General features: G+C 36.2%; 3 protein-coding genes and 1 long non-coding RNA gene across 6 annotated transcripts; 2 read left to right on the forward strand and 2 right to left on the reverse strand.

Moving 5' to 3' along the window:
• Window positions 1–1279: 1279 nt before the first annotated feature.
• Window positions 1280–11856, reverse strand: tmem268 (transmembrane protein 268). 3 transcript variants are annotated; one of them, XM_082186112.1, is made up of 11 exons: window positions 11766–11856; window positions 10018–10072; window positions 9646–9735; window positions 8696–8831; window positions 6608–6702; window positions 6403–6510; window positions 4627–4785; window positions 4380–4490; window positions 3329–3418; window positions 2601–2813; window positions 1280–1602 (listed from the first exon to the last, which is right to left on the reverse strand). In XM_082186112.1, the coding sequence occupies exons 4-11, from the start codon at window positions 8805–8807 to the stop codon at window positions 1438–1440; spliced, it is 1053 nt and encodes a 350-aa protein (XP_082042238.1). In that variant the 5' UTR covers window positions 8808–8831; window positions 9646–9735; window positions 10018–10072; window positions 11766–11856; the 3' UTR covers window positions 1280–1437. The 3 variants fall into 3 exon arrangements, with proteins under 3 accessions (XP_082042238.1, XP_082042239.1, XP_082042237.1); XM_082186113.1 differs by lacking the exon at window positions 11766–11856 and adding an exon at window positions 10155–10456 and having other exon boundaries at window positions 8696–8828; XM_082186111.1 differs by lacking the exon at window positions 11766–11856 and adding an exon at window positions 10155–10455.
• A 248-nt stretch (window positions 11857–12104) lies between these two features.
• Window positions 12105–18711, forward strand: LOC309511070 (sialidase-1-like). Its single transcript, XM_082186108.1, has 6 exons — window positions 12105–12345; window positions 12973–13162; window positions 13269–13531; window positions 13770–13952; window positions 17061–17280; window positions 17366–18711. Exons 1-6 carry the CDS (start codon window positions 12274–12276, stop codon window positions 17584–17586), a joined length of 1149 nt encoding a protein of 382 aa, XP_082042234.1. The 5' UTR covers window positions 12105–12273; the 3' UTR covers window positions 17587–18711.
• On the reverse strand, window positions 15069–17054 carry LOC309511079. Its single transcript, XR_014210493.1, has 2 exons — window positions 15593–17054; window positions 15069–15550 (listed from the first exon to the last, which is right to left on the reverse strand). It is a non-coding gene; the product is annotated as an uncharacterized lncRNA (long non-coding RNA).
• Window positions 18712–19299: 588 nt separating the features above from the next.
• LOC309511071 (sialidase-1-like) lies at window positions 19300–25262 on the forward strand. Its single transcript, XM_082186109.1, has 6 exons — window positions 19300–19461; window positions 20069–20258; window positions 20382–20644; window positions 23923–24105; window positions 24210–24429; window positions 24933–25262. Exons 1-6 carry the CDS (start codon window positions 19396–19398, stop codon window positions 25157–25159), a joined length of 1149 nt encoding a protein of 382 aa, XP_082042235.1. The 5' UTR covers window positions 19300–19395; the 3' UTR covers window positions 25160–25262.
• Window positions 25263–27279: the final 2017 nt, after the last annotated feature.

A 27279-nucleotide genomic window follows, 5' to 3' on the forward strand; every position in this document is an offset into this window, starting at 1 on the left:
TGTCATTGTAATTTTTATCAGATTGTAATAACTTTCCTATGTGACTTGACATCATCAATTCCTCTTATTTCTAGCCCCACCCCTCCAACTACTTAAAGAGGCACTTTTCACTATCCAATCAATTGATACAATGGTAACACTTTACAATAACGTTCCATTAGTTAACATTATAGTTAGTGCATTAACAATGAGCAATACATTTGTTACAGTATTTATTACTATTTTTTAACGTTAGTTAAAAAAATAAAACTGTTCATTCATGTTAGCTCAAGCCCATTCAATTTTAATTATTTTATTATTGTATTAGTGAATGTTGAAATTAACATTAGCTGAGATTAAGTATTTTTCCATTGTTGGTTTATGTTAAATAATGTAGTTAACTAATGTTCTGTGGAATACTTGATTCTGATTGGTCAATCGAGCCATCCAGCGGCATGTTATCCCCTGATAACAACCAGGCTCATTCGGGTTACTGAAGACGGTGCTTTACACTTGCTAGAACTTCCTCGTGGAAGTTTTGCGTTTGGTAATATAATAAAATATTAAAACTCAAATCAATATTTTGTGTACAGTTATTTAATTATGTCATCCGGTACCACAGACTCACTCTCTCTTGTTTCATACAAACGCTGCTGTTGCCATTTTGCGACGATTGTTTTGTACACTGTAATGGATTATAAGATAATAAACATGTACGATTTTGAAACATTTTCATCTCAAATCAATATCTCTTATCCCCATAATTACTGATGTGGTAAAATACTGTGTAATAAGTGGTATGACTGTACTGAATCCCTTAAATGTTTGTATAGTTTGCGCATAGCTTGCTAGCAACTGCCTTCTTCGCGGAAGCTTTGCGTTAAAAAGAGCTAATGAAATATTTTGAGTCAAATTATTTACTTATGTGGCAAAGTAGCTGTGTAATAAGCGGGATAATGTGCATCCAGCTGGTTGTTATCGCAGAATAAACCCAGACAGGGTGATCAGGACCCCCGCATGAAATTTTTCAAAATCCATGTTGATGAACGTGGAGGAGAAAGCTTTTATCGCTTGTTCCTTTGCATCCGGTTGTGACAGTGATAATCAGAATCTTATAAAGAACCACAAGTCAGTAATAAAAAATACAAAACTATGTGGTACAACATTTTGTACCAGTGCGATGGCTTATCAGTTTGGCTGGTTAATACAAAAACTTAACATGGAAGAGAAAGGAATAAATTCTTACTTCATCCTTTCACACCTGATGAGCATATGGAATCACATAGAGACCCACAATAAGTCAGGAAACAAATATATATTTCGATTCACAGATGAAATCATAACAGTTTCAAGAGCAGCAAGAACAGTCTGTGGCTATATCATAATTGACAGCAAAATAATCATCCCACAGAAGATGACTAATACTTTTTAATGCAAGATTTGATTGTCATGTTCCATCTACTGCAGGACCTTTAACTCCACATACTCACACAAACACAGAGATGATGTGGAATGATTTTTCCCTGCAGCTGAAGGCCGCCGGGAAGGAGCAGGAAGCTTGTTTGAGACTAGCAGTCTGACATAAAGTGCACCGTAGGTCATCAGGAGATGGTAAGCAATATCCTGAAGAAAACCATTACACATATTTTTTTACTTTAATTGTTGTAGATTCAACGTAATACTCAATGGTGATCCATCAGAGGAGGCAAGAGAAGCTTATTCTAAATATAATACCATTCTAATTAATACTAAGGCAACTTAACCACACTTTTACTTGTGAGAATAATGAATAAGGATGTATTTTTAATCATATCTTAGGTGAGTTTGAATCACTGCAGGAATGAGAGAGGAGTCTTATATTTATCCGATGATGCATAAATTGACCAAAATGGTTATGCAAATGATGGAATTTTTTCTTAGAAATAACCAATAATAATCAAATACATTTTAAGAGAGTCTCTCAAACTGCAGGTGACCTGCATGATTTGTTCCATTAATTTTCCTATACTGACAATTGCTGGGTTGGTGATTAGAAAGATTATTGTGCCTCCTTACATGGACGCATATGATATATAATATATAGATATATGGGTAACACTTTACAGGAAGGTTTCATTAGTTAATATCAGTTAACTACTTTAGTTAACATGAACTGACAATGAATTGCACTTCTACAGCATTTATTTATCTTAGTGAATGTTAATTTCAGCATTTACTAATACATTATTAAAATTAAAAGTTGTATTTGTTAACATTAATGAATGCACTGTGAACTAACATGAACAAACAATGAACAGCTGGATTTGTATTAACTAATATTATCAAAGATTAATGAATACCGTAACAAATGTTTTGCTTATGGTTAGTTAATGTTAGTTAATACATTAACTAATGTTAACAAATGAGACCTTATTGTAAAGTGTTACCGATATATGATTTTCTATATCTATTTTTAAAATGGTAAACATACTATAATCTTCTATTGTAAAAATGTGAGTTGAGCAGGTTTGATCAATTTCCATTTTCTGCCTAATTCCCTCTCAAACTGCCACTGGTAAGAATATAATGACATTGACTGATTCATACAGTATATTATTCATATTAATTATACTTATTTTCACCTGATTTGAGAGAGTGGCGTCAGGCTTCAAGCTGAAGTGTTTTGTGAGTTTAGAGTCCTCCCGTTGACTGGTTGATGAACTTCTCTCTCGTCCCTCCACCAGCAGGGGGCGCTCTTCCTCTGGAACCTCCTCGTCCTGTAATCCATCCTCAGGATCCAGGGTCGCGACCTCAGTCACTAGAACTAGGTGGGACATTCTTTTCTTGAGTTTGTTCTGTAGGGTAAAATGGGAACTTTGTGAGATTCACTTATTTGATCAAATAAAATATGTTTACAAATTGTATATCTTATTTTGGGTAACATTTATTTAGTGTCTAGTTACAAAAATGTTTTAATAGTTTAAGTTCTATAATAACCCTGTTCTCTCATAATTCCCTTGTTCCTATCAGAGTTAGACTAAACAAACCATAAACTGTTGAAGTACAATAAACTTGGATGTTAAAGTAATTTCAACTGACTTCTTGTGTCTTGTAATCTTGTATAACTTATAAAAAACAGTTTTGATGAGTTAAAGCAATGTAAAAACATATGTTTTTATTACTTATTGATCATATCATTTTTACAGTGTGGATATGTATCCTGCAGCATTTCAATTGAATCTTTACTCTACAATTGTTTGATCTACCATTATATTTGAATTACAAAACATTATTTTTTTGTATTGATTACTTTCTGTAGGGCCAAGAAGCATCAACATAATAACAAATCAATGAACAAAAGCAAACCAACCTGTACTTGATCCCTGACAAAACTCATGTCATCCAGTGCTTCCACCAGACAATTCAGACACGGGGACAAGTCCCAGTATACACAGAAGAGCTGGAGAAAGAAAGAAGGATCAAGCAAAGCAGCAGTTAAACAAGTTTGTTCATTAAACCTTATCAGTTCCATCACATAGACTACAGAAGGAAATAAACAAGATAAAGATGCAACCCAGGAAGGTATTCAGTTCAGTTATCTGATTAAACATTTTTATTTGATCTGATTAAATAGTACAGCTTAAAGTCTCTTTTACTCTCATACCAGTAAAAAGTTAACTATTAATAACCAATTTCTGCCAAAGAAAATCTTGCTTATAAATTCAAACATTGTAATAACAATGTAATATGCATTTACATAATTTTGGTCAAAACATAATGGAAGTGTTCATTTGAAGTGAATTTCTTTTTTCTTTCTTTTTTACTTCCAAACAAAAAACTAGTGCGAGAAAATCAAGAGCAAAGGATGCTGGTAGTTGTGGAGTTGATTCTATTATTGTATTTTAAAGGTTTAGTTCACTCAAAAATGAAAATTCTGTCATCATTTACACCCTCATGTCATTCCAAACTTGTATGAATTTCCTTGTTCTGTAACTTCCCTTCCCACTTACAGCAAAAACTCTTCTCTGATGATGCGTTTACTGACATGAGGGCGGGACAACCTGTCAATCACACGACATCACATCGATAGCAAACCAAGGATCCAATGATCCAATCAATTACCGATGGACATTTCACAGAGAAGCCATTTCACACTGTGTCACAATAAGCCAGAAGGTCACAACTTCCGTTTAATGCTTTAAATTTCCCATGCTGCCACACAGCACACAATGTGTACAAAGTACACTGCACAATCAACACTGTTCCTGTTCTTATTATAATGCGTGTTTACTGTATAGGCTCATGCTGCCTGCAAGTCTTGTCAGAATGATCATCAGAATTGTCTTTAAACTTTGACTTTTCGAGTTGGGAGACAATTAAAGTTTTATTGTGGAAGGTAAGAGGAACTGATTATCCATTACCTGCAGTTTTCCTCTGCATTTATGCACCCAGTCGGCCACCCCCAACAGCAGCCCGTTCTTGACCATGTGCTCATTAACCCCCACCAAACGCACATCTGTGTTCATGTTGATCTGCAACAGATACACAAACACCTGTTAATATGCATTAAAAAGGAATACAGGTTTATTCTCAAAAAAGACTGAATTAGACCTAACAAGAAAGAGAGAGTGATGTCATCAGACCCTGATCTGTCATGTGACTGCCCACCTCTTTGTTGCTGTAGTGGAAGATGAAGATGATGGCGGCGGTGAGGATTATGGACAACAGACTGACACACAGACAGAGTACCCAGAAGTTCGCTGTGCTGCCTTCAAGGTACATGTGAAGGGTCGAGTACACAGCACACCACAGCACCAGATACAGCAACTGCAACAGACACATGACAGCAAAACAGTCCTGTATTTCCTTTAAGTTTCCTAAATTCCTGCCTGGTTATTTCATCTCTTTGCTGATTTGTAATTGTGGAAAACAGTGAAAGGTGATCAGGTAAATGATAAGCTTGTGAAAAACATGATTTCTGAATCCAAAATGTACTATTTTTAGGGGGGGGTCACATGATGACATATCCAAGTAACATTTCATCCAAAAAATACAAATAAAAAGATACAAAAATGTAAGAAATATAAGTTTGCTTAAAGAAATCTAATCTTATTTTCCATTACGATAAAGAATCTGGACATTTTGCTTTTTTAGTAATTAGTATTAGGCTACTTTAATTTTCATTGATGATTCTTAGACTGATATTATTAGAAAACAGTAATTATGTATTACAGTAAAGGAAATAGGCCTACTGTAAAGGCCTATTCACACATAGGACAATAAATAACTAAAACTACTGTATTGCGCTAAAGTTTCAATATTCATTCTAATCTTAGGGAAGTCCACATCACATCTATAACTGTGAACGATAAAACATTAGCCGCTTTTCCACCGTCAGGCTGAACGTTTCTCTTTGGAATGTAATACAAAAGCGTCAGAGTTTACAGACGATATGAGATGTATAGCGACCGTGTTATGGAGGATGATCAGATATATTAATTTTATTATTAATTTGTGGTTTATGTCGTAGAAATAGTGCACTTAGAGAGCTACAGAGAAACTGGTAGCCGGGCAACAGACAAGTTACCAATTCTGAATCGTCAAGACAACCGTGCCGAGAACGGTTTGCAATCGTGCCATGCCGTGCCAGGCTCAAGTGGAAACCCAACTGGAACCGTTCCTTGACATTCCGTTCTGCCCGACGATGGAAAAGCGGCTATTGATAGCCAATCAGAATCCAAATGACAAAACTGCAGCACGCTTATAAAAACAGAACAGTAACATATGTTGGTGTGGACGCTAATATAGTTATCTTTATGTTCTTGGTGTGAGTGTGACAATACAATACTGCAGTGATGATGCTTAACAATTCAAGAAACATTTACAGATTGCTATTTAAATGTAGTTTATTTAATATATCTTCATTTCTAATAACATTGTTTGGTAACCCTATTTTACAGTGTAGTTACTGTAGTAATAGGCTAACTATAAATTATGCATAATTACATGCAACTAACCCTAAATCAAACCCAGTAGCACTTTATTTTAAAGTCCTGTTCCCCATACTATGTAGGCTACTTATTATAGTAATAGCAATAATTAGGTAATAACTAACATTGAACCAACCCCTAAACCTAACCTTCACCCCTGTATTGCCCAGTACACTGTAAGTACATATTGTAAAATAAAGTGCAACCTCAAACCCTAACCCTAGTAAGTACATGTAGTTAATTATTATTACTCAGTACTTAAATGCATAATTACACTGTAACACCTAAACACCTTAAAATAAAGTGTAACACTGTTTTTCTTTTGATTTTGGAGTGAAATATGAACCGGGCCTGTACTTAACAGGTTCTGTGAGTTTTACCCATATTGTCCTGTTGACTTTGCTCAGTGGTGGAATGTGTGTGAACTGCAGTGATTTAGAAAGGGATTTCTTACTGGTGCCAGGATGAAATTAAAAATATGTGAGTTGAAAAGCAGGTATCGTTTGACGGACGGATGGTCTAGCGCTAAATGAAGTGGCCCCTCAAAATCTTCTGCTGGAATCTGGAATAGATTTAACATCAAAATACAATATAGAAATAAGTTCATTTAGAAATGCATATAAATATTATTATTTTTACCATGCTGGAAATGTACTAACCTGAAAGCCATTGGTTTCCAAAAGAGTCCTGCAGTGTGAAAAGTCAAACGTGGGAGTCAGCCAAGAGGAAGTGGACACAGATGCCACACACTGACCTGACAGAAAGACATCCAGTGAGGTCAATTAAACAGTTTAAATCTGAAATCCAGTCTTTAATACTCCAGTGTCTCTTTTTGTCAGGGAGAATTTGCGCTGGATTTAAATGACCTATTAAGAATTGAAAATAAAAGTAATGCCTATTTAAAGGATGAAAACATATTTCTAATTCCTGTGGTCTTACAGAAAAATCTACAGTATGATATGTCATGAGTCATTTGAGCATTACAAGCATTGGTTTAATTTTATTTTGATTGTCCCCTTAACACATTCTGTTGAAGTAACGTTGCACCAACAACACAGAGGTGGACAAAGTACACAACTTCCTTACTTGAGTGAAAGTACACTACTGGTCAAATATTACTCCGTTACAAGTAAAAGTTGTAAAGACCGATTTTTACTTAAGTAAAAGTACAGAAGTACTCGTTTTTAAAAGTACTTAAAGGTGTGTAAATTGTGTAATATTTAGGAGGATCTGTTGACAGAAAATGCAATATCATATACATAACTATGTTTTCAGTGGTGTATAAAGACCGTAATGAACCGTTATGTTTTTTATTACCTGGCTTAGAATGAGCCATTTCTATCTACATACACCGCGGGTCCCCTTACATTGAAATGCGCCGACATGTTTCTACAGTGGCCCTAAACGGACAAACGCGTTTCGTTATGTTGTTCTTCGTGCAAGGAAGCTAGCTAAAGTCAGCGAACAAAACACTGACACAATGAAATAACATCGATTTACTGAATAATTAAGTAAACCTATTTTCTTAATTTATCTTTGTAAAGAAACCTCATTGCTTAACTGGCTATTCTCTGCTGTCTCAGACGACGACATATTTTCCTGTCGGCCACCGTAACTTCTGTTGGTTGCAATTCGCAACCTCACCACTAGATAAAAATGGCACAGTGCACCTTTAAGTATCAAAAGTAAAAAGTAAATGTCAATGCATTGCTTTATTATTGTTGCATTGTTGTATGTAATACTTACAGTACCTTATACCTCTGAAGCAACCTAGTGAATACACCTACCAGTTAGTAGTATCTGTGGAATTAAAGGGATACTCCACTTTAAAATGAAAATTCTGTCATCATTTACTCACCCTCATGTTGTTTCAAACCTGTATGAATTTCTTTCTTCTGCTGAACAGAAAGGAAGATATTTAGAAGAATGTCAGTAACCAGACGGTTTTTGGTACCGTTGACTTCCATAGTATATTTTTTTCCTACTATGGAAGTCAATGGTACCAAAAACTGTCTGGTTACTCACATTCTTCTAAATATCTTCCTTTCTGTTCAGCAGAAGAAAGAAATTCATACAGGTTTGAAACAACATGAGGGTGAGTAAATGATGACAGAATTTTCATTTTAAAGTGGAGTATCCCTTTAAGAGCTTTTAGAATGTTATAAAACCTATAGAAATTAAACAACTGAATTGAAAAAAAAAATCAATTTTTTTTATTTAATGCTCCTACCACCCCAACAAAAGAAGTTCACATCTACTGTATGTGTATCCATTCATTTAAATCAAGTGGTCTATAAAAATCCAACCTGGTTTAAAACCCAGCTACACAACCATAGCTGTATAACTGTCCAACAACAATACTGCTTTAACAAACAGCAAAACGGAAAGACCAATTTTGCCAAAGTACAGATACTCAAAAAGTGTACTGAAGTACACTACTGAAGTAAATGTACTTCGTAACTGTCCACCTCTGCACCTACATGTCTACTAACTCTCATTAGAGCGCTAGTAGAGTATTAGTAGACTGGATCATGGGTTACGGTTAGAATAAGTTGACATGTAGTTGCAAAGTTACTTATAGTCAGTAGAATGTTCAAAAGGGATTAGCAAAATAAAGTGTTACCCAATCATCTCACCATCGTGTCCTAAAAATAACACTGCAGTCACACTGTTTGATGATTTCAGTTAGCTGTTTTTTATTAATACTGAAAGAGGACAGGCAGAGAGAGAAACAGGGCAATATGTACCATTCCTCCATGTGGATGTTCTGCTTCGCTCTCCTGCCATGGCTGACTGTCCTGTGGGGGATTGAACATCACTTCTTTCCTCTCCATTATACTGCCGCTCCCTCTCCTCCATGGTGACGGTCACTGTCAGAACCTGCTGGAAAACCCGTGCACCAAAATATTAACACTTTCTCACAGCACCCGAATCTAAGTTGCAAACACTCTTAAAAATAAAGGTTCCAAAAGGGGACGGGTTTTCAGAGATGCTACAAAAGAACCACTTTTGGTTCCTCAAAGAACCTTTCAGTGAACAGTTCTTAAAATAACTTAGTGTGAAGAACATTTTAATAATATGAAGATTTTTTTTTTTCCAATATAAAGAACCTTTTGTGAAAAGGAAAGCTTTCATGGATGTTAAAGTTTCTTCATGGAACCATCAATTTTAGATTGTATAAAAGTATAATTTGACCAACTATTTAAAATGAGCGCTTAAGGAACTTAAGACCTGCTTATGTCACCAGAGAGATGTCTGTCGGTTTCACTGTAAGGTCCAGCTATGACATTTTGATGAAACAATTGCAGTCAAATTGAACTTAAACTTGTGCATGGCTGAACTGCTCACATTAAGATCTTAAATAGATAAGGTGAATTTTTATGCCGTACCGACATATCTTTGGGGGTTTTATTCACAGTAAAGTAAGTAACTCTTAGTATCTGCAGTAATAATAGTTATGCTTGCCTCCACAAGCACCACAAACTAATAATGTTTATGAAGGTCAAGATAATGTAACGTGAAATGTAACATAAGAAAAGCTACATTATGCTTACTGTTATGTAAACGTATTCAGTAGTTTCATAATTCTAAATAGTTTATGTCATTCAAATGAGATCTTGCACTCAGAAAGGAGACTCAAAAGGAGTGTTCAAACTTCATAAAAAGCCAAAAAATGACAAAGAGCATGATGACAAACCTTTAGTCAGGGCAGCTTGTTTCAGTCGATGCTTTTAGCACAGTGCACTGCCTGTTTAAGAACAGGAAACTCCAATCTTGCTGTCGACTTCTGTTTTTAGAGTTTCGTATTCAAGAAAGTAAAGAAGATGTTAGGGTTTCTCAACGTTAAAGAAAACGGATAGCATTTCTTAACCAAAATTCTACATGTCCTTTTAAGTTATTGTAAGTGACTGCAAGAAGTGTCTTTATGCATGTACACAATATGCATCAATGTACATTAACCTTTACATAGCCTACATTAAAGAGATACTGCTTCAGAGAGCTGTTAATGTTTTACCATTGTGACTTAGGGAACACAAATCAAGATGGTTTTACAGCAATTTCAACAAACCTGTAAACACACAACAGCGTTCACAGCTGACTCCACTGTAGCTGACTCCTACGAGCTGAGGAAAACGCAAAGACAAATAGATATTATACAGCATGAGATTACCCTGAAAATGATCCCTCCATCTCATTCTCACTCACCCTTGCTCCTTATCTAATAAAGCAAACACGTTTTACTGCTGAAGAACAGTGTGCATGTGACAGCAGGTCCATCTCTTCATTGTGTCTGCCTCTATTTCTTCTCAGTCACGCCTGCTGTTGCCACAACCTTTGTTCTTTTTTCTTATTAGGCTCCTCCCAATGTTTTTAACTCATTTATTTAGCTCTTCATATAAATTTGTTCTTTTTCCTAATATTTCCATCAGGCTCCTCTTGTAGTCTTTTAACAGCTCTCTTTCTCTTTCACTCTCTGTGAGTGTGTCTTCCTCTTTATGCGAATGCAAAACTGATTTTAAACCCTCCCCCTTGTGCTCTTCCTCTATCTCTCTATTTTCTGTTATTTCTTTTTCTCTCGGCTTGTGACTCAGCTCAGTCTGAACACATGACTGCAGGAATGCACACACAATTTCACAGACCGATGCTGAAATGTGTGCGCTTGTGCTTGAATAAGAGTGAGCCCAGGAAATAAAGATACATGCCATAATGATGTTGTGGTTTTCACATGTATTTACTGTTGCCAAAACTGGTGCTGGTCATTGAGTTTGTAGAAAACAAACAAAACAGGTTTTGAGTCAAAGTTCCATTGGCAATGTTCTCTAGCAGTGCTTTTATATGGTTTCATACACCTGGTTCAGAACTGTGCAAAATGAACACATTATCATATTTTTGTAATAACTGTTTAAGTGAACACTATTTTTACTTTTGTGACAACTTACCCCATGTTGTGTAAAAATACCACACTACACCATTAGGGGGCTATTACAATTAAATTAAGTTATTTATTTATTTATTTATTTATTTATTTATTTATTTATTTATTCATTCATTCATTCATTCATTCATTCATTCATTCATTCATTCATTTATTTCAGCCAGTAATTTAAGGGCAGAAAATAAACTTCCCTGGGAAATATTCAATGGAGTAAAATGTGTGACAACTTTCCCCAGATCACCATTTCAGTTCATAACTTAATCAAATTGGAAATAAATCCCTAAAATTTGTCAAAAATACAAAGAAATTGCAATAAATAAAAAATGTATCTCAAACATCTTAGGAAACATGTATATCTATAATGGTTGTACATGAAAATAAAAGTTGGCAGCACACTAATGCCATCAACAGGCTTAGTTAAAAATTGCATCTAAATTTGCACAGCAAATCAGGTGTACTAATGTAAATGAGTTTACATCTGTGTGTAAAATTAAGTTATGAAATAATTATTCTATAATATATTAAACATTATTAAAATTTGTAGCACAACAAACAATGCACAAGGGGATAAATAGATAAATAAAAAGAAATAGGCTATAATATAATATTCCTATTAGAAATCCTTTATAATTAAATGGAATTTTTGTTTAATAATAATGTAGAAGTAATATTCAGGGGGACATTATAAAAATGTATTTATTTATTTATTTAAATTATTTAAAAGCAATGTGTTCTTTAAACAGTCCCAAGGACCTCAGATATCTCACACATACATTGGTAGAATATCAACTGTTTTTTCATGCTGTTAAGTTTTAAACAGGTCAAGATGTCGGCTACTTAGGGCAAATCATAATTGTACAGACAGCCAATCAACATCCTACCCCAAGTTTCATCCTGTAATGGTCAACGGAGGTGGTCTCTCTGCTGCTGCAGTATGATACAAATAAATCATAGGTTTTCAGCTCCACATGAACCAAAGACATGTAAGTTATAGCACTGAATGATCAAATTTAATCAAATAAAATATACTCACGGTCCTATTTTCCCTTATGTAAATAGGTCTGGCATGTGATTCTGACGTCTCGCAGTGGAATGAGTATTGCCAAGTCCGCGGTTTTCACGCCGAATTCGGCTACATTTACACTGTTGCCGCGGGTCGAAGCGATTTTGATTAGCAATTGAGCTGGTTTTGTTATGCAGACCTGGCAACCCTGAGTGTCAGTCACATGACTGTATGGTTGAGGATGTGAGTACTGGAGTGGTCCGTTGTTGTCATGTGTCCGCACTTCAGGATTCACAAGCGTTATTAAAATTAATAAATACCTTAATCAAGAAATTGTCTCTTCTCTTCATGTGCTATCCGCACTTGTCGGTGCCTTAATCGTTTCAATGGATTTTATTCGACAATTTGGGATTGTACTTGGGATAGCAGTGCTTTCCTGTGCGCTAGTGGAGTCTCAGGTAAATACTGTAACGTTACATGACTGTCACATGATAGTGTCTTGTTCTGTACAGGCTGTTGTTCGACTATAACATTAATTTGCTGACTGAAGTATAATTTAAGATTTATGTAATATGTTGCAGTGGTGCATGCCTGTAAAATTAGTGTTTTCAATTTTGCACTGTCCTGTAAGTGCTAGTTAAGAGAACTCATAAAACATAATTATATTTACATTTTTCATACAGATCTAGTAAATCTTTACTTTATTTTGTATCTTAATCCCAGTCAAAATCTATGTACCGGTATAAATTATTTTACATCCCAAAACAGTCAGCCACATATACATCGACTTTATTCATACAAGTTTATTTGTTTGCGTAACTTACACATCTTTACAGAGATACTATGAACGAACTTGTAAAGTAGTTCATTTTTAGGGGCTTTATTTATTTTCTATTTATTTTATTTGTTAATCTTATAGAAATAATAGTTACTGAAAAGGGCCTTGATAAACAACAAGATAACATGTTGACTCCAAACTTATTGGTTTGTCATGTGATTGTCATGTGACAAAGTTTAAAGACCAGTTTTTAACTGATTTCTTAATCCCTTTTTTACATTTTTTTAATTCTACATGCTTCCCACAGATTAACCCACTGATATATGAGGAGCAGTTGCTATGGGTCGGCGGTGGAGCCGGTCAGGTCAACACTTACAGGATCCCTCTGCTAACCTTCACAGTACGTGGTAGTCTGCTGGCGTTCACTGAGGCCAGGAAAATGTCTTCCAGTGACGTCGGGGCGAAGTTCATCGCACTGAGACGTTCCACAGACAGAGGTGGATCATCCACTTTCACTGGCTCACTCCTGAAATGCTTCATAAATTGAGTCATAAATGGCTATAGCTTTAGATTTTTGCTGAATCTCTTTCTTGTATTTCTCAGGTGCCACCTGGTCTCCCACCTCATTCATTGTGGACGATGGTTCTCTAGCAGATGGGCTGAGTCTTGGTTCTGTGGTTGTGGATGAGGAGACTGGTGCTGTGATACTCATCTATTCTCTGTGTTTTCACCTTTACTATTGCAACCCCTCCAGCACTATGATGGTGCAGAGCCTGGATGACGGGTTCACCTGGAGCGCCCCACGAAACCTGTCCATTGAGCTGGGGGTGAAGAGCTTTGCTGCAGGGCCTGGCTTTGGAATACAGGTGTGGTTAGCGCTGTCTGCTTTTTGTTCCTCCTTCAAACGAAAACATGACTTTAAGACTTCCTGTTGTTTATTATGCTGTTATGACTTCTCAGGTTATAAACTACATTTTATTGTGTATGTGGTTAAGCATTGTTTTATAAAGGAGAACGAATAAGCTCACGGGACCCTTTTTTCATGTTTTTTCTGCCCAAGAGCAGTTTATATGCTTTTAGTTCATCACATGCCTGTGTTCACAGAAACGTTATCCACCCAATGTGGGCCGTTTGGTGGTGTGTGGCCACGGTTCCATTGCTGGTGATGGGGTCTTCTGTATCCTGAGTGATGATCATGGTAAATCCTGGAGAAATGGAGCTGCTCTGAAGAGCATCCCTTACAATCAGCCTAAACAAGAACTGGACTTCAACCCAGATGAGTGTCAGGTAATATTATACTACTTTATCTCAATACACTGTATATGACTGAAGTGTTACTATATGATATTATATTTAATTGAATCTGATCATTTGAATGTTGTTGAGTCATTTCTTCGCTAGCATGTTAAGAAATGGAGAATGTCAGACTTTCTGCTTCTAAATGACTCTTTTTGAGCCATTGAAGCCCTAAAAGTCAGTGGTTCTTAAGCTTTGGAGCACAAAATTGTCCACAAAAATATTTTTTCAACAAAACTTTTCCAGTTGTTTGTGATTTACTGGATAAGGATTTAAGCATAAGGATTTTTTTTAAATATGCTGTACTTATAATTTCTACCCCATTAAATATTTAGAGCTTGGCACAACTAGAAAAATGTATATTCATTATGCCCATGGATTTTTATAATTTTATTCCAGGTTTTTTAAGACGGTTGTTGAGGGAGGTAAATTAAAGAAATATCTTGATTTTTAGTTAAATTAGCCTATTATAATGCTCAGTTTGTCTTATTTTAAATATGTTTAAGTCATCTTAAGGCCCCTTGGAAGTTTCCTAAGTTCCCCTGGTTCAGAACCGCTGCTATAAAAAGTGAGACTGACTACTAATATTGGGCTTGCGGTCTTGGCCACTTAAGGGCACATGCACGAAACAGGAAGTAAGTTCCCAAGACTGTCTCAAGCCTTAAAATGCCAAAGCTCAGTGCCCTTAATGCACACTAAACCCACACTTTCTTGAATATCGCTTCGGACCAGTATTTGAGGCTAAGTGTATCCCATCGTGCATCATGTTCAGGAACTCACGTGCCCCGAAATCACGAGATGACCAGGAAAACATTCCACTGTAAGTTAAAATAATTAGATATTACATATAATTGGGTAGTTAAATTGATTAATGTTTTTTATTTTTATTTTTTTTTACAGCATTTGCAACTACTTTTTATCACTTTATTAGCACCACTATTAGCCTACTACTGTCTACATTGTGTCATCTGTTTCATAGGAACTACTGAACATTTAGAAACTACATTAGACTACACTACATCTAGAAGTTTATTTTAAAATGCAAAGTATTGAAAATCATAATAAAGCTCTGGAAACACTTGCATTTTTACAACTACTGTATAAGTGTGTCCCATCGGGTGATAAAAAGTTCTACACAAACTTGTGGTCTTCACACCCACTTGAACACTTGAGCCAAATACAGAAAGTACATCATACAAGTAGACAAGTAGTCAAGTGCAAAGACCGCAAGTGTGAGAATTTGGACAGGCCCATCGTTCACTTTCTGTAAGACACCCCTCTACTGTGCACTGTAGGTGTTTTGTGCCATTGGTCACATATGAATGTTTGCATTGTTGCAGTGTGGACACATTTTGTTTATCTAGAAAATGCAGTCATAGACTATACAAAGATTCACCAGTGGTACTTTCATTGCTAGTTGTCATGTGGTTTGTCTTTCGCTGTGAATATTTAATTGTAAATAAACAATTTCCTCATGCTTTATTTAATCAGTTAAATGCTCAAGTCATGAGTCATGTAGCAATGAAGCTACTGGTTAAATAATGAGATTAATATCCAGTTAAATTCAGAGTAAAAAAAAAGAACAGAAACTGTGGTTGCCAGTAATTCATTGTAAAATAAAAAAAGAATACTGACAATTTTTTCTGTATTAGGAGATGGCATATATATATATATTTATATAAAATATTTCATATGCAAATGATATAATGTTAAAGCTGCAGTCCGTAGCTTTTTTGGGTTAAAAATTATCCAAAATAAATTTTTGAGCAAGTACATAACCAGCCAGTGTTCAAAACTATCTGCTTGCCGTAGCTCGATTCAAAACGGTAAGCTTGTAATAATATTTTTAATTCCAGTGGTACTGGTGGATTTCAACGGGAAATTCGAGCATGTCTTTGCGTCATTACGTCACAACTGTACACATAAAGAAGGAGTCTCGGCTAGTAGGCTATATTGCGTGTGAGGATGTTGGAGGAGGAGATTTATAGCCTTTTCTCGTAGCACTTGATATAATTAAATGTATCAATTTGATGGCGGATCCAGAAAGGTTCAAACGACAATCACCAGTGACAACTGGAGATTCACCCGTTGTAAAACGACATTTTACGGTGAAAATTCTTATGTTGGTCATACTTCCAAAAAGTAGAATCTGTGATTCCGAATGCCAGTATCCACACCGGCGCGGTGATTGACAACCGCACATTCTCCTCAAAACATTGGATTCATCCGCGCTGTGCCATGCCGAGGCACAACGCACGTAAAGTTGATAATTCCGCGAATAACTGCAATTGCAGATTTCGAACAGAGATGGCGACAAAGAGGAAAAACTGCGGACTGCAGCTTTAATATACCAATACGGAAGGACCAAAATCTGCTTTTTAACTTAAAATGTACTGGTAAACACCATAATAATATAGGTGGTATTATAAAAAAGCCACATAATGAATCAGAGTTCATCATATGTGGCCTTACCATAAAACATGGCCAATATTCATGTATGGTTTACAGTGTCACACACAAAGACGAAACACCATCAGGGACTTCGAGGAGTGTCATTTTACTGTTTTTCACCAAAAAAGCGTCCACATAGCTACAATAAACTATATAACCTGTAAGTTGATGAAAACGTAATGCGATGCACTCATTGTTTTAGATGAGACGTTATAATGAGGAACAGAATGCATATATCCAACATTCGCTGGTCAAAAAACCTCGGAACTCCACTTGAGCTTGATTTTGGTCAAATGTTAATAATGTAATTACACGTGCAAGTGTCGGACCATATATAAAGCCACAATATCAACCTTGACAATACCGTGTTTAATTGTTTTAAAAAAATACAGAGGTTTTTTCCATTTCCTGAAAAGTAGTGGATTTTGACGTACAAGGTTACTGCCCGACAGCGACAATATAATGCAATGTTAAACCATTTACAGTTTTTCCAGTTAACCAATTAACAGGTTTTTACTGTACTGTACTCTATTCTTTTTTCTGTAAAACTTGCACACATTTTTTTACAGTGTAGGCTTGATATTAAACAGCTGCACTACTTGACTTTTCGTTTGACTTGACACATTCCCCTCCCTTACGTCTTAACAGCCAGTGGAACTAGAGGACGGAAGCATAGTCATCAATGTACGCAACCAGAACAACTACCACTGCCGCTGTCGAATAATAGTGCGGAGTTTGGACGGAGGCGAGTCTCTGCCTGTGGAGGAGCTGGTATTTGACAAAACGCTGATTGACCCCGTCGTTGCAGCCGGTGCCCTGCAGAAACAAGGAGTGATGTTCTTCACCAACCCCTCCAACTCTCAGCACAGTGAGGAAGAGCAGTTCACAAAGTCTTACTTAGAAATATCAAAGTTAAATCTTTACGGAACTGTAATTTCTGTTTTTTTGCACAGGGGTCAATTTAACTCTTCGCTGGTCTTTCACTGATGGGAAGTCATGGGAAAAGGAGGCAGTCCAGATCTGGGCGGGGCCAAGCGGTTATTCGACTATGACGTCATTCAAGGGTGATTCTCCAGAGGACAACAAATACATCTTCGTCGTTTATGAAAAGGGCCATAAAGATTACTGGGAGACCATCTCTTTTGCCAAAATTCATCTGTATGGAGGAAAATAGTATATAGGTGAAGAAAGAAAAGGGATATTTAGGACTTTTAAAATGAAAATGACTTTTTTGAGAAAATCAAGATATCAGCCTGATGCAAAATAATTTTTACATTTCTCTACATCACATTTGGGATTACGGCTGGTCTGTACTATTCACTGCTTTGATATGAATTCCACTCCAGAAAGAATCAAGACATCCTGTTTCATTGTAAGATTCATATATTGCCGACAGTAATGTAATAGTATTAAAAAAACTATTACCTACTGGTAATTTTACTCCAGTACGTACTTAGTCTCACTCCAAAGCACAAATCTTTCTATAATATAAGCCTCTTGATGAACGTTTTCTTCATTTCTTTGTGAAGTTGGTGAGCAGTTGGTGCACGTTTATTGAGACTATTTGAAGGTTTTTAAACCACTCAGGTGATGTTTATCGTGCCAATCCTTTTATTTCTTCTTTTAAAGATTTGTTTTAAATGGGGTTTACACTAATGTGACTGGAGTGAATCTTCATGAAGCTACAACAATCTTAAAATGGTTGTTTTCTACTGTAACTGTGATTCAACACTGATTGATTTGCAAGTCTTGAAATAATGTTTTAAATGTACACTCTGTAACTTTTTGTTCAAAATTCATATAATGAGCAAGTACATTGTGAATCCAAATTCCAAACTTTTTGTCTTATACTGAATCCCTGCAGTACTCCTACAATAAGGGTTTAAATTCTGAGCTTTTAGACCAGGCGACACAACAACCGACAAGTAGCCCAGTACCTGCGTGACTCATCATATACATAAAAAGAGAGAAGAAGCTCCGGCTACAATGTTGTTTAACAAGATGCATGCAGTTTTGTTTATTAATCTGCTAGAGTGCCAAAAGTTACATAGTGTACCTTTTAATACAGAAATGTGATTTGATTTTAATTACCTTTTGGTGTTTCTCCAGTTGTATTTTTAAATGACAGCCATTTATTTTGGTAACATAATGTAAGTGAAATATTACATGTTGAAAGTCACCCAAAAGGCTTTTGCTGTTTTACATTTGATATTAAAACATTTGACTTTTCACTTGATTTGCTGAATTGCACAGGGACATCTTTGATTGTTCAATAAATTTTTCTATTTTGATACAGCAACTCATTGTTTAATTTTAATTCTCATCATATAAAATACATAAAAATACAGCTTTGCCTGCCATTATGTTTTAAGATAGAAACATTATGTGTGTCAGTGTGTGTGTGTGTTACACAAGAAAAAGAAAAGAATACACAGTATAATGGTATTTAATTACCATTCAAAAGTTTCAAATCAAGATTTCTCTTATGCTAACCAACGCCACATTTATTAAAAATAGTCTACAGTAGCATTTATTTTGACTAGCAGCAGTATAAAGCATATGCTGCTCATATTTTCTGTCACAGCCATGATGTCACGGATAAATAATAATAATTTCCCTAATTTTAAGCGGGTCCTATTTGTAGCTAACACCAGAAAAAGAAAAGGTCCAATGTTTACTTGTGTAGGCCTACATCTACAAAATAATATATTGTTAAATTTGCCCATATTTTCCATATTTGACATTGTGTAAGTATATGATGCTGTCCAAGTTAAGTTATTCAAGTGAGGGCTGCATCTGTCGTTGATTTTAAATGTCATGTCTCTCAGGAAAGTAAACAGGTCTGTTAAACCGGTTCTCGTGTCTTTTTAATTCATCGGGCTGACTGACTCGCAGTATGCTATGCGCGCTTGTAATTTATAAATAGCCTGAAAATATTACAGAATTACAATAGTGCTATTGCACATAGACTACAGTTGCAGTCATGCATCGGAACCTATTACGGATTTTGCTTCTGCCGGTACTGTGTTCATCTGCGAGAAATGAAAAGGTAAGGTTTACAATTTTGTTTATCATTCAAAACTAGGACGATTATTAATGACAAAACATCACGCGTCGCGAACAAACAATCCAATAAAATACAACACATGTAGCTATTAATTTGTCAATTGTGACAGTGTTGTAACAAAGGGAAGTTTGTGAGATTATCGAAAACTAAATCTTTGTGGCAAAAGTCCACGTAGTCCGAGTTGCGAAAACGTCAGAATTGCGAGTTATAAACTCGGGATTGCGAGAAAAAATTGTGAGATAAAAAGTAAGTAGGCAAGTCTATATATGTAACGTTATGTATTTATCCCAGGTGGAAACAAGCTTCCATAAATATTTGTTTTCTCTATAGCAGTGATTTTGTGTATTGTGTAGTAGACCACTTTGTTCAAAATTGTCTTAAATTAGGGAAATGTTTGTGAATTCTGATGTTCAATGATCTGAATATTTTCCTGAGCAAAAAATGGTAGAAAGGTTCTATAGCTTATATAGTCAAAAGCCATTACCTTCACAGAACCTGTTTGTCTTTCAACAGTAAGCTTCACTGAGAAAAAAGCGTCACAACTAGCCTCACCTTTTTCCTTTTGTGTTTTTTCCCCCCACACGAACAGATCAATCCTGCTGTCGCTGATGAGCAGCTGCTCTGGGTCGGTGGTCAAACTGGGGAAGTTCACACCTACAGGATTCCCCTGCTCACCTTCACTTCTCAGGGGAGTCTGCTGGCTTTTGCAGAGGCCCGGAAGATGTCCTACAAAGACATCGGAGCCAAGTTCATAGCTTTAAGACGGTCCACAGACAGAGGTGTGTCACATTGAGATCCAGTTTAGTAGCTCACTCGATGATCTGAACCGAAAGACATGTAAGATTCTATTTTTCATTCTCCTTTTCTTCTCAAACTATCACTTTCTACTGACACGTTCTCAGGTGCCACCTGGTCTCCTACCTCATTCATAGTGGACGATGGTTCTCTAGCAGATGGGCTGAACTTAGGTTCGGTAGTTGTGGATGAGGAAACTGGTGCTGTAATACTCATCTACTCGTTGTGCTTCCACCGTCACCATTGCAACCCCTCCAGCACCATGATGGTGCAGAGCCTGGATGACGGGTTCACCTGGAGCGCCCCACGAAACCTCAACCCTCAACTGGGGCTCAAGAGTTTTGCTCCTGGACCTGGCTTCGGTATACAGGTGTTCACTTAGATGTACACTCATCTCTGGGTTCTTCACTTACACCTCCCATAGTCTCACATTTTAGCCATATTTTGACTACCGGCATCATATTTTGGCTGACTGCTGGCTTTTAAAGATGTGGTCACATTAATCATTGTTCGAGGAAACAGTCATTTCAATAGGAATTTACACGGTTTGGAATTTCACGTGAGTGCGAAAAATTTCCCCTCGCAGATTTCGCATCAGGTTTAAGATGGTCATTCAAATTCTTCATGTTGACCAACAGAAAGCTGCTTGGTTTGAAAGTGACCTCTGTGTGAGCTGTGTTTTGTGCATCTCTACACTATTGACAATAGACAATGGACCATTTTTGTCTGCAGAATTTTGCTGAAACTTCGCACACTGACTAATGCAGACAATCACCAGATTACAGTATGTCACTTTTCAGACATTCCATGACCCAACAAACAGTGATTGAACATGTTCAGTAGATGAAAACAAGCCTTGACCAACGTCAGTAGCTGATCTGACAAAACCTGATGAAGTGTCCGTTGCCATTCTTTGGCGTCTGTCAGTGCAGTGTGAATTGGCCTTTAGTCAGATAAGTTCTCACTGCATCCTTAATCGAATACTTCCCTAGTATATAGTATGCGAAAAACAGTACGCCAACAAGAGTAATATGTCTGAATACATAGAATTAAAGGACAAGTTCGGTATTTTACACTTAAAGCCCTGTTTACAGATCGTATCTGATGAAATAGAACGGTTAAGATTAAAATTTGGACACATGCTGCTGTCCCGAGAATTTTAGGTTTATTTCGCTCCACCCCCCACCCCCACAATGGTTGTCTATATGCACTGGAAGATTCCGTCCTAAAAACACATTAAACTTTCGTTTACAAAGACGTGAAACTCACTGAGTGGTCAGGGGTGTTCACTGATATGTGCACTCAAAAATCGCTGAAAAAGATGCATTCCAACAGGTTTTATCGTAGTTTTTGTCCAACTCCATTGACTTAATAGGACGTGCTGTGAGACCGCAGCACCTTTACGGTATTACTCCGCCGCTTCTTCTTCTGCTTCTTCTGTGTATTCAATGAAATGCCTGTGGTTTGCTTGCAATTGGCAAAGGTGCATTATCGCCACCAACTGGGCTGGAGTGTCTATTATTCAAGCTCTCAACGGAAGAATCACGGGTGTGACGCGTTTGGCAAAATAGATCCACAAAAGCGAAATAAACCTAAAATTCTCGGGACAGGAGCATGTGTCCAAATTTTAATCTTAACCGTTCTATTTCATCAGATACAATCTGTAAACAGGGCTTTAAGTGTAAAATACCGAACTTGTCCTTTAAAAAAACTGTAGGCGAAAATTACCCAGATGACTGACTACTAAGTTCCATGGAGATTCTAAAGTGTGCATTCAATGGACACTTTAATATCCAATGAGGCCACGGGAGAATATTTGTGAATGGCAGTGAAGTTACATAAGTCACATGAAGTTACCTTAAGTCACATGACAGTGACAACAAGGCGGATGTAGTACGTCCGAATTCCTAACATTCTACACACATTCATACTGTATAGAATATTCTTTTTTAATGGTTGCGACGTAAGTTTCAAACCATACAGTATGCGATTTCGGACGCAGCAACTGCCTGAACTACGGTGGTGATGTATAACAGTACAAAAAGGACCACAGTATCAAAAATATAAAGCGATATGATACCAACACACTCAAAAAAGTTTAAACAAAAATGTATATTAAATTTATTTATTTTTTTATTAAAAATGCATAACTCTGCTAGGTATAAAATTTGTTAATTGATTCCAGCACATGTTTCCGCTTTGCCATTTACCAAGAAGTGTGGTTTAAAACTCGTGAATTTAGTTATTTCACTTAAGTCTTAAAAGTTTTTCTTGAAATTATTATTTCTTTAATTTAATACTTTACATTTATTCAAAATTCATAATATGTACACCATGTAAAAATACTCAATTAATTTTAATGAAACTAAAATCAGACTAATATTTTTTTGAGTGTTGGTATCTACAACAATGTATCTGTCAGGAACTGCTCTGAGACACGAAGCTTGTGGATCCAAATGCAGTATTTATTGAACAGGGTAATCCAAAGTACAGGCAAGGTCAAACACAGGCAGGCAGTCCATACATACAAACAAACACAACAAGGCAGGGAACACAGGCAAAAGAGGAACAGGCAAGAAATCCAAGAGACATGAAACCAGGGAGAATGCTCAGAATTGTAGTGTAACACTAAACAAGATTTCACAGATAGTGAATGGGAAAACCAGGCTTATATGGGGTGAGCTAAACAAGATAATGAGACACAGGTGAATGTGATAATGGATGAAGAGTCCGGGCAGTGAGTTATGGGAAATGTAGTTTGTGAGGGAATAACAATAGTCTGATGTGGAGTGCCCTCTGGTGGCTCTCAAAGGCACTCCAGCTGGTGACCATTACAGTGTCATTGTTATTTTAGTCCTATTCATATAATATTATAGAATTTATTCTTTTTAAATAGCATTTTAATTTTGGTTTACATTTTAGTCATTTTATTATGTGCTTTTTGTCCTTTTTATAATATTTCTTTTTAGCTGGAAATGATTTTATTTCAGTTTAAGTGCTGCTATTCAATGCAGCCTGGCAGTAGAGGCAGTGATGCATGAAAGTTAATATTTAATTGAAAAAAAAAAGCATCAATGCATGATTTGACTATTAAAATGTAATGCATTGATTGTATAATTCAATAGCTGATTATCATTATTAATGATGTCCAATATGTAAAGGGGACATCTCTGATTACATGAACAGATGCTCAGTTGCATATATTTTACATATATAATTTATATAATCAAAAGTTTGTTGTTAGTTTGTTGTTAATCCCTGCTTGATTAAAGCTGGCCCTCATCTGCCAACAAATGTCATCATGCATTATATCAATATCAATTAGTAGTATTATTATCTGTCTCCATTACATGTTGTGCAAATCTATCATGCAAAATCAGTGGTCTGTTTGTATCAAACTATCGATTTAGCATCAACACATACTGAACCACACCTAGTCTACATGACAAAAAGCATCCTATTTTTGTTTTGTTTATTTAGTTTTTTCTTTCTGCTTAAGAGTGAGTTTATTAAAAAATAACTGATATCGCATGAATAGACCATGGAAAATACTAATTCAAATCTGAAGTTGACATTTCTTCCAGTCATAGAGATTCATTAAATGATTATTTAAGATCTCTTACTATGTTTCGCTAATGGTGCCAACAGAAACATCATCCACCTGCTATTGGGCGTCTGGTGGTGTGTGGCCACGGCAGCATCGCTGGAGACGGAGTGTTTTGTATCCTGAGTGATGATCATGGACACACATGGAGATACGGAGCTGAACTGAAGAGTATTCCATACAACCAGCCCAAGAACAACCTTGACTTTGACCCAGATGAGTGTCAGGTATGAAGAACTTGTAAACTATGTACTTAGAAGCTACGTACAAACTTCTGTGAATCAGAAGAATTTAGAAAAGCTTCAAACTTCTGTCTTGTGTTTCATCAAAGCCAGTGGAGCTGGATGACGGCAGCATCGTGATCAATGTGCGTAACAATAAAAACTATCACTGCCGTTGCCGTATGGTTGTCCGCAGTCTGGATGGAGGAGAGTCTCTGCCGGTGGAGGAGCTTGTGTTTGATCACACACTGGAAGATCCTGCTGTTGCAGCTGGAGCTTTAGAGAAGGACGGAGTGCTTTACTTCACCAACCCAGCCAACTCTAAAAGCAGTGAGCATGATGATATCAGAAATTAAAGGAATAGTTCATCCAAATAATGAAAATGTCCTGTTATTTTCCCACTCCAGAGCAATCCAAGATGTATATGTCTTTCTTTCCTCAGCCGTGGAAAAATGAAGGTTTTGGAGGAAAACATTCTAGGATTTTTCTCCATCTATAGCAAGTTCAATGTAGACCATTTGTACTTTAGCCACTTTAGCAGACCACTTTAGCAGAAATGGATAATCTTTTTGTTCATTTGTCAATCAGGCACAGCTTTTGGCCGATAGTGATGATCTCATAACTGCTGAATATCAGCCAATTAGTCTGCCTGTCCCCAATATATATCACTACATATTTACACATACATTGATTCTATAATATTTCTCTCTATCGTTTTGCCTTCTTCTGTTTTGATGTCTGTGGTTTTGTGTGTGCCATAAGAAAGAAGCAAATATAGTGTATTCATTCTTGTAAATATGCCTATAAGCAACTGTGATTGTTGTTTTCTCTAGGAGTGAACCTCACTCTTCGCTGGTCTCTGAATCACGGTAAATCATGGGTGACAGACACTCTGAAGATCTGGGCGGGGCCAAGTGGATACTCTTGTATGACATCACTTAAAGGCAAGGAAACTGATGATCAGAAATACATATATGTCATCTTTGAGAAAGGCCAGAAAGACTATTTTGAGTCCATCTCCTTTGTGAAAATTGAATTGTACAGTGTCAGTGACCAATGAAGAAAGGCATTGATGGGCTAATCATTTTCTTATCTAAAAAAATGTTGTGTAAAAAAAATATTATGTTGTTGTAATGAAAAAAATAAAGCGAAGGAACACATGAGATGCATAGCCTCTATTTTAAGTTGAATTGGCCTTTATTTGTTACCTTACAGGGAAGATCCCACAACTTTCAATAACATTTTGTAAAGTGTTATGTAAATGTTAGAACAAAATGTTCTTTAAAATAATGTTTTCGGTAACGTTCTTATAACATTATATACGTTCTCGTATAATGCTGAGTGAAAATTGTCTTGATGTTTTTTTTTACTTGATGAACATAATACTGAGAGAAAACGTTCTTAGAACAACATTCTTGGAATGTCTTTATGATGTTATTGATGCTGAATGTCTTTGGAATGCTTGCATAAAACATTGTGAAAACAATTTTAATGAAACGTCCTTACAGTGTTTAAAAATATATATTTTGTATAGTGCTTTTCACAGTACACATTGTTTCAAAGCATCTAAAGTCATGATGTTATCATGTTAAACATGCAATTTCTGCTACCAGGTGCCAATATCAGTAATTATTAGCATAACATGAGTGTTACACAAGTGGTGCTCACTGCAGAGCCAAATGATGTCCAGCTCCCCCTCTCTGGACGTCTTGGGTGGAGCTTGACCTAGTCCAGCTCCACCTCTGTGGATCTAATGGGGAGAGGGATAGAATTATGGGTAGGGTTAGGGTGTGGTTGGACCTTAGCTCTATCCGTTACGGCTAAATTACATCTAGAGAGGGGCAGCTGGACGTCCAGAGAGAGGGAGCTGGACTTTACGCTCCACTATCAGTGGATAAATCAGATCGTGATAAGTTATAATGTGACAGGTTGTCCATGTTACAACGATTTTGCACATCTCAATAAGAAACAATAATAGCATTTGTTGTCATGTGTGAGATGTGGAGTTATTTCAAGTTGTATTTCAGAAGACCAAATCAATGTATCAAAAACAGCATCAATATTCCAGTAGAAATAACTCTAGTTGTCACAGTCACACATGAAGACAAATGCCATACTAATACATTATAATAGACCTACAATAAATCTCACAATTAAATAAACATATACCTCATGAAACATATAGCTATACCTACCAGAACTAACGGCCCATCACACATGACAATGAATGCCATATTAATAAGGTATGCCTACAATAAAATAAAATTACTTAATTACACGATAATGCGATTAATCTCGAATAAGGGTGTGATTAATCACGATTAAAAAATGTAATCTACTGACAGCCCTAATTCAAGTAGAAAATAATCATTTCAATTTCAATAGCATTTCACAATATTACTGTTTTAACTGTATTTTTTATCAAATAAATTTAGCCGTGGTGGGCATAATAGATTTCTTTCAACAAATGTTTTGTTTTATTATTCCAAACTTTACCGGTAGTGTACAGTATATAGCCTATATATTCCCTTTTAAGGTTTTCTTTTTAGTGGAATTTGTCTTAGCACTTAGCAATAGCACTTAATTACTGTCATTTAAAAGTAATGTTGAAAGAAGTGACTGTAAAATAAGTGAGATAAGTGACGAGTGAGATGCAAAATTTCATAGATGAGTTTCTTTTGTACAATGTACAAATTGTACAATGCACATCTGGAAAATATGATGACAGCCACAAATCAATTTAAACTGGAGATGCTACATAGCAGTTTTATAATCTTACCATTGATCTTATGTCATGACATTATCTTGTGACTATGGACTTATAAATTAGTTAAATAAACAATAAATTGTATGAGCTAGGTATGGACCATAGTGTCAGAATGTGATCTGTAAACAAAATTTTCTCACACTTCTTTTCAAATAAATTAATTGCAAAGGTTGGTAAGTATTCATCGATGCTGCAAGCACTGCTGCTTCTTGAGTATGACCCACCTGGCATGTTGGATGTCTTTGGTGGATTAGTGTTGGTTTTTCTGAAATCAATGAAGCATGCACTGGATCTCAATGTCAAATCAAAGATGTGTTTTGTTGTGACTAGGACGTAAGCGCTGGCTTAACTGGCTTTTTGTTCAAATATTTAAATGAATTACCAAATGCATGTTTCAATGTTTCATACCATTT

This window comes from Leuciscus leuciscus (assembly GCF_965113295.1).
Source record: "Leuciscus leuciscus genome assembly, chromosome: 12".
NCBI lineage: Eukaryota > Metazoa > Chordata > Actinopteri > Cypriniformes > Leuciscidae > Leuciscus > Leuciscus leuciscus.

Coding starts and splice junctions, on each gene's coding strand:
- tmem268 (XM_082186112.1), bottom strand. CDS start 8,807: ATGGAGGAGAGGGAGCGGCAGTATAATGGAGAGGAAAGAAGTGATGTT. Junction 6,511..6,607: donor TGGAAACCAATGGCTTTCAG/GTTAGTACATTT, acceptor AATCTATTCCAG/ATTCCAGCAGAAGATTTTGA. Junction 3,419..4,379: donor AATGCAGAGGAAAACTGCAG/GTAATGGATAAT, acceptor TTCTTTCTCCAG/CTCTTCTGTGTATACTGGGA.
- LOC309511070 (XM_082186108.1), top strand. CDS start 12,274: ATGGATTTTATTCGACAATTTGGGATTGTACTTGGGATAGCAGTGCTT. Junction 13,953..17,060: donor TCAACCCAGATGAGTGTCAG/GTAATATTATAC, acceptor ACGTCTTAACAG/CCAGTGGAACTAGAGGACGG. Junction 17,281..17,365: donor CCCCTCCAACTCTCAGCACA/GTGAGGAAGAGC, acceptor TTTTTTGCACAG/GGGTCAATTTAACTCTTCGC.
- LOC309511071 (XM_082186109.1), top strand. CDS start 19,396: ATGCATCGGAACCTATTACGGATTTTGCTTCTGCCGGTACTGTGTTCA. Junction 20,259..20,381: donor AAGACGGTCCACAGACAGAG/GTGTGTCACATT, acceptor ACACGTTCTCAG/GTGCCACCTGGTCTCCTACC. Junction 24,106..24,209: donor TTGACCCAGATGAGTGTCAG/GTATGAAGAACT, acceptor GTTTCATCAAAG/CCAGTGGAGCTGGATGACGG.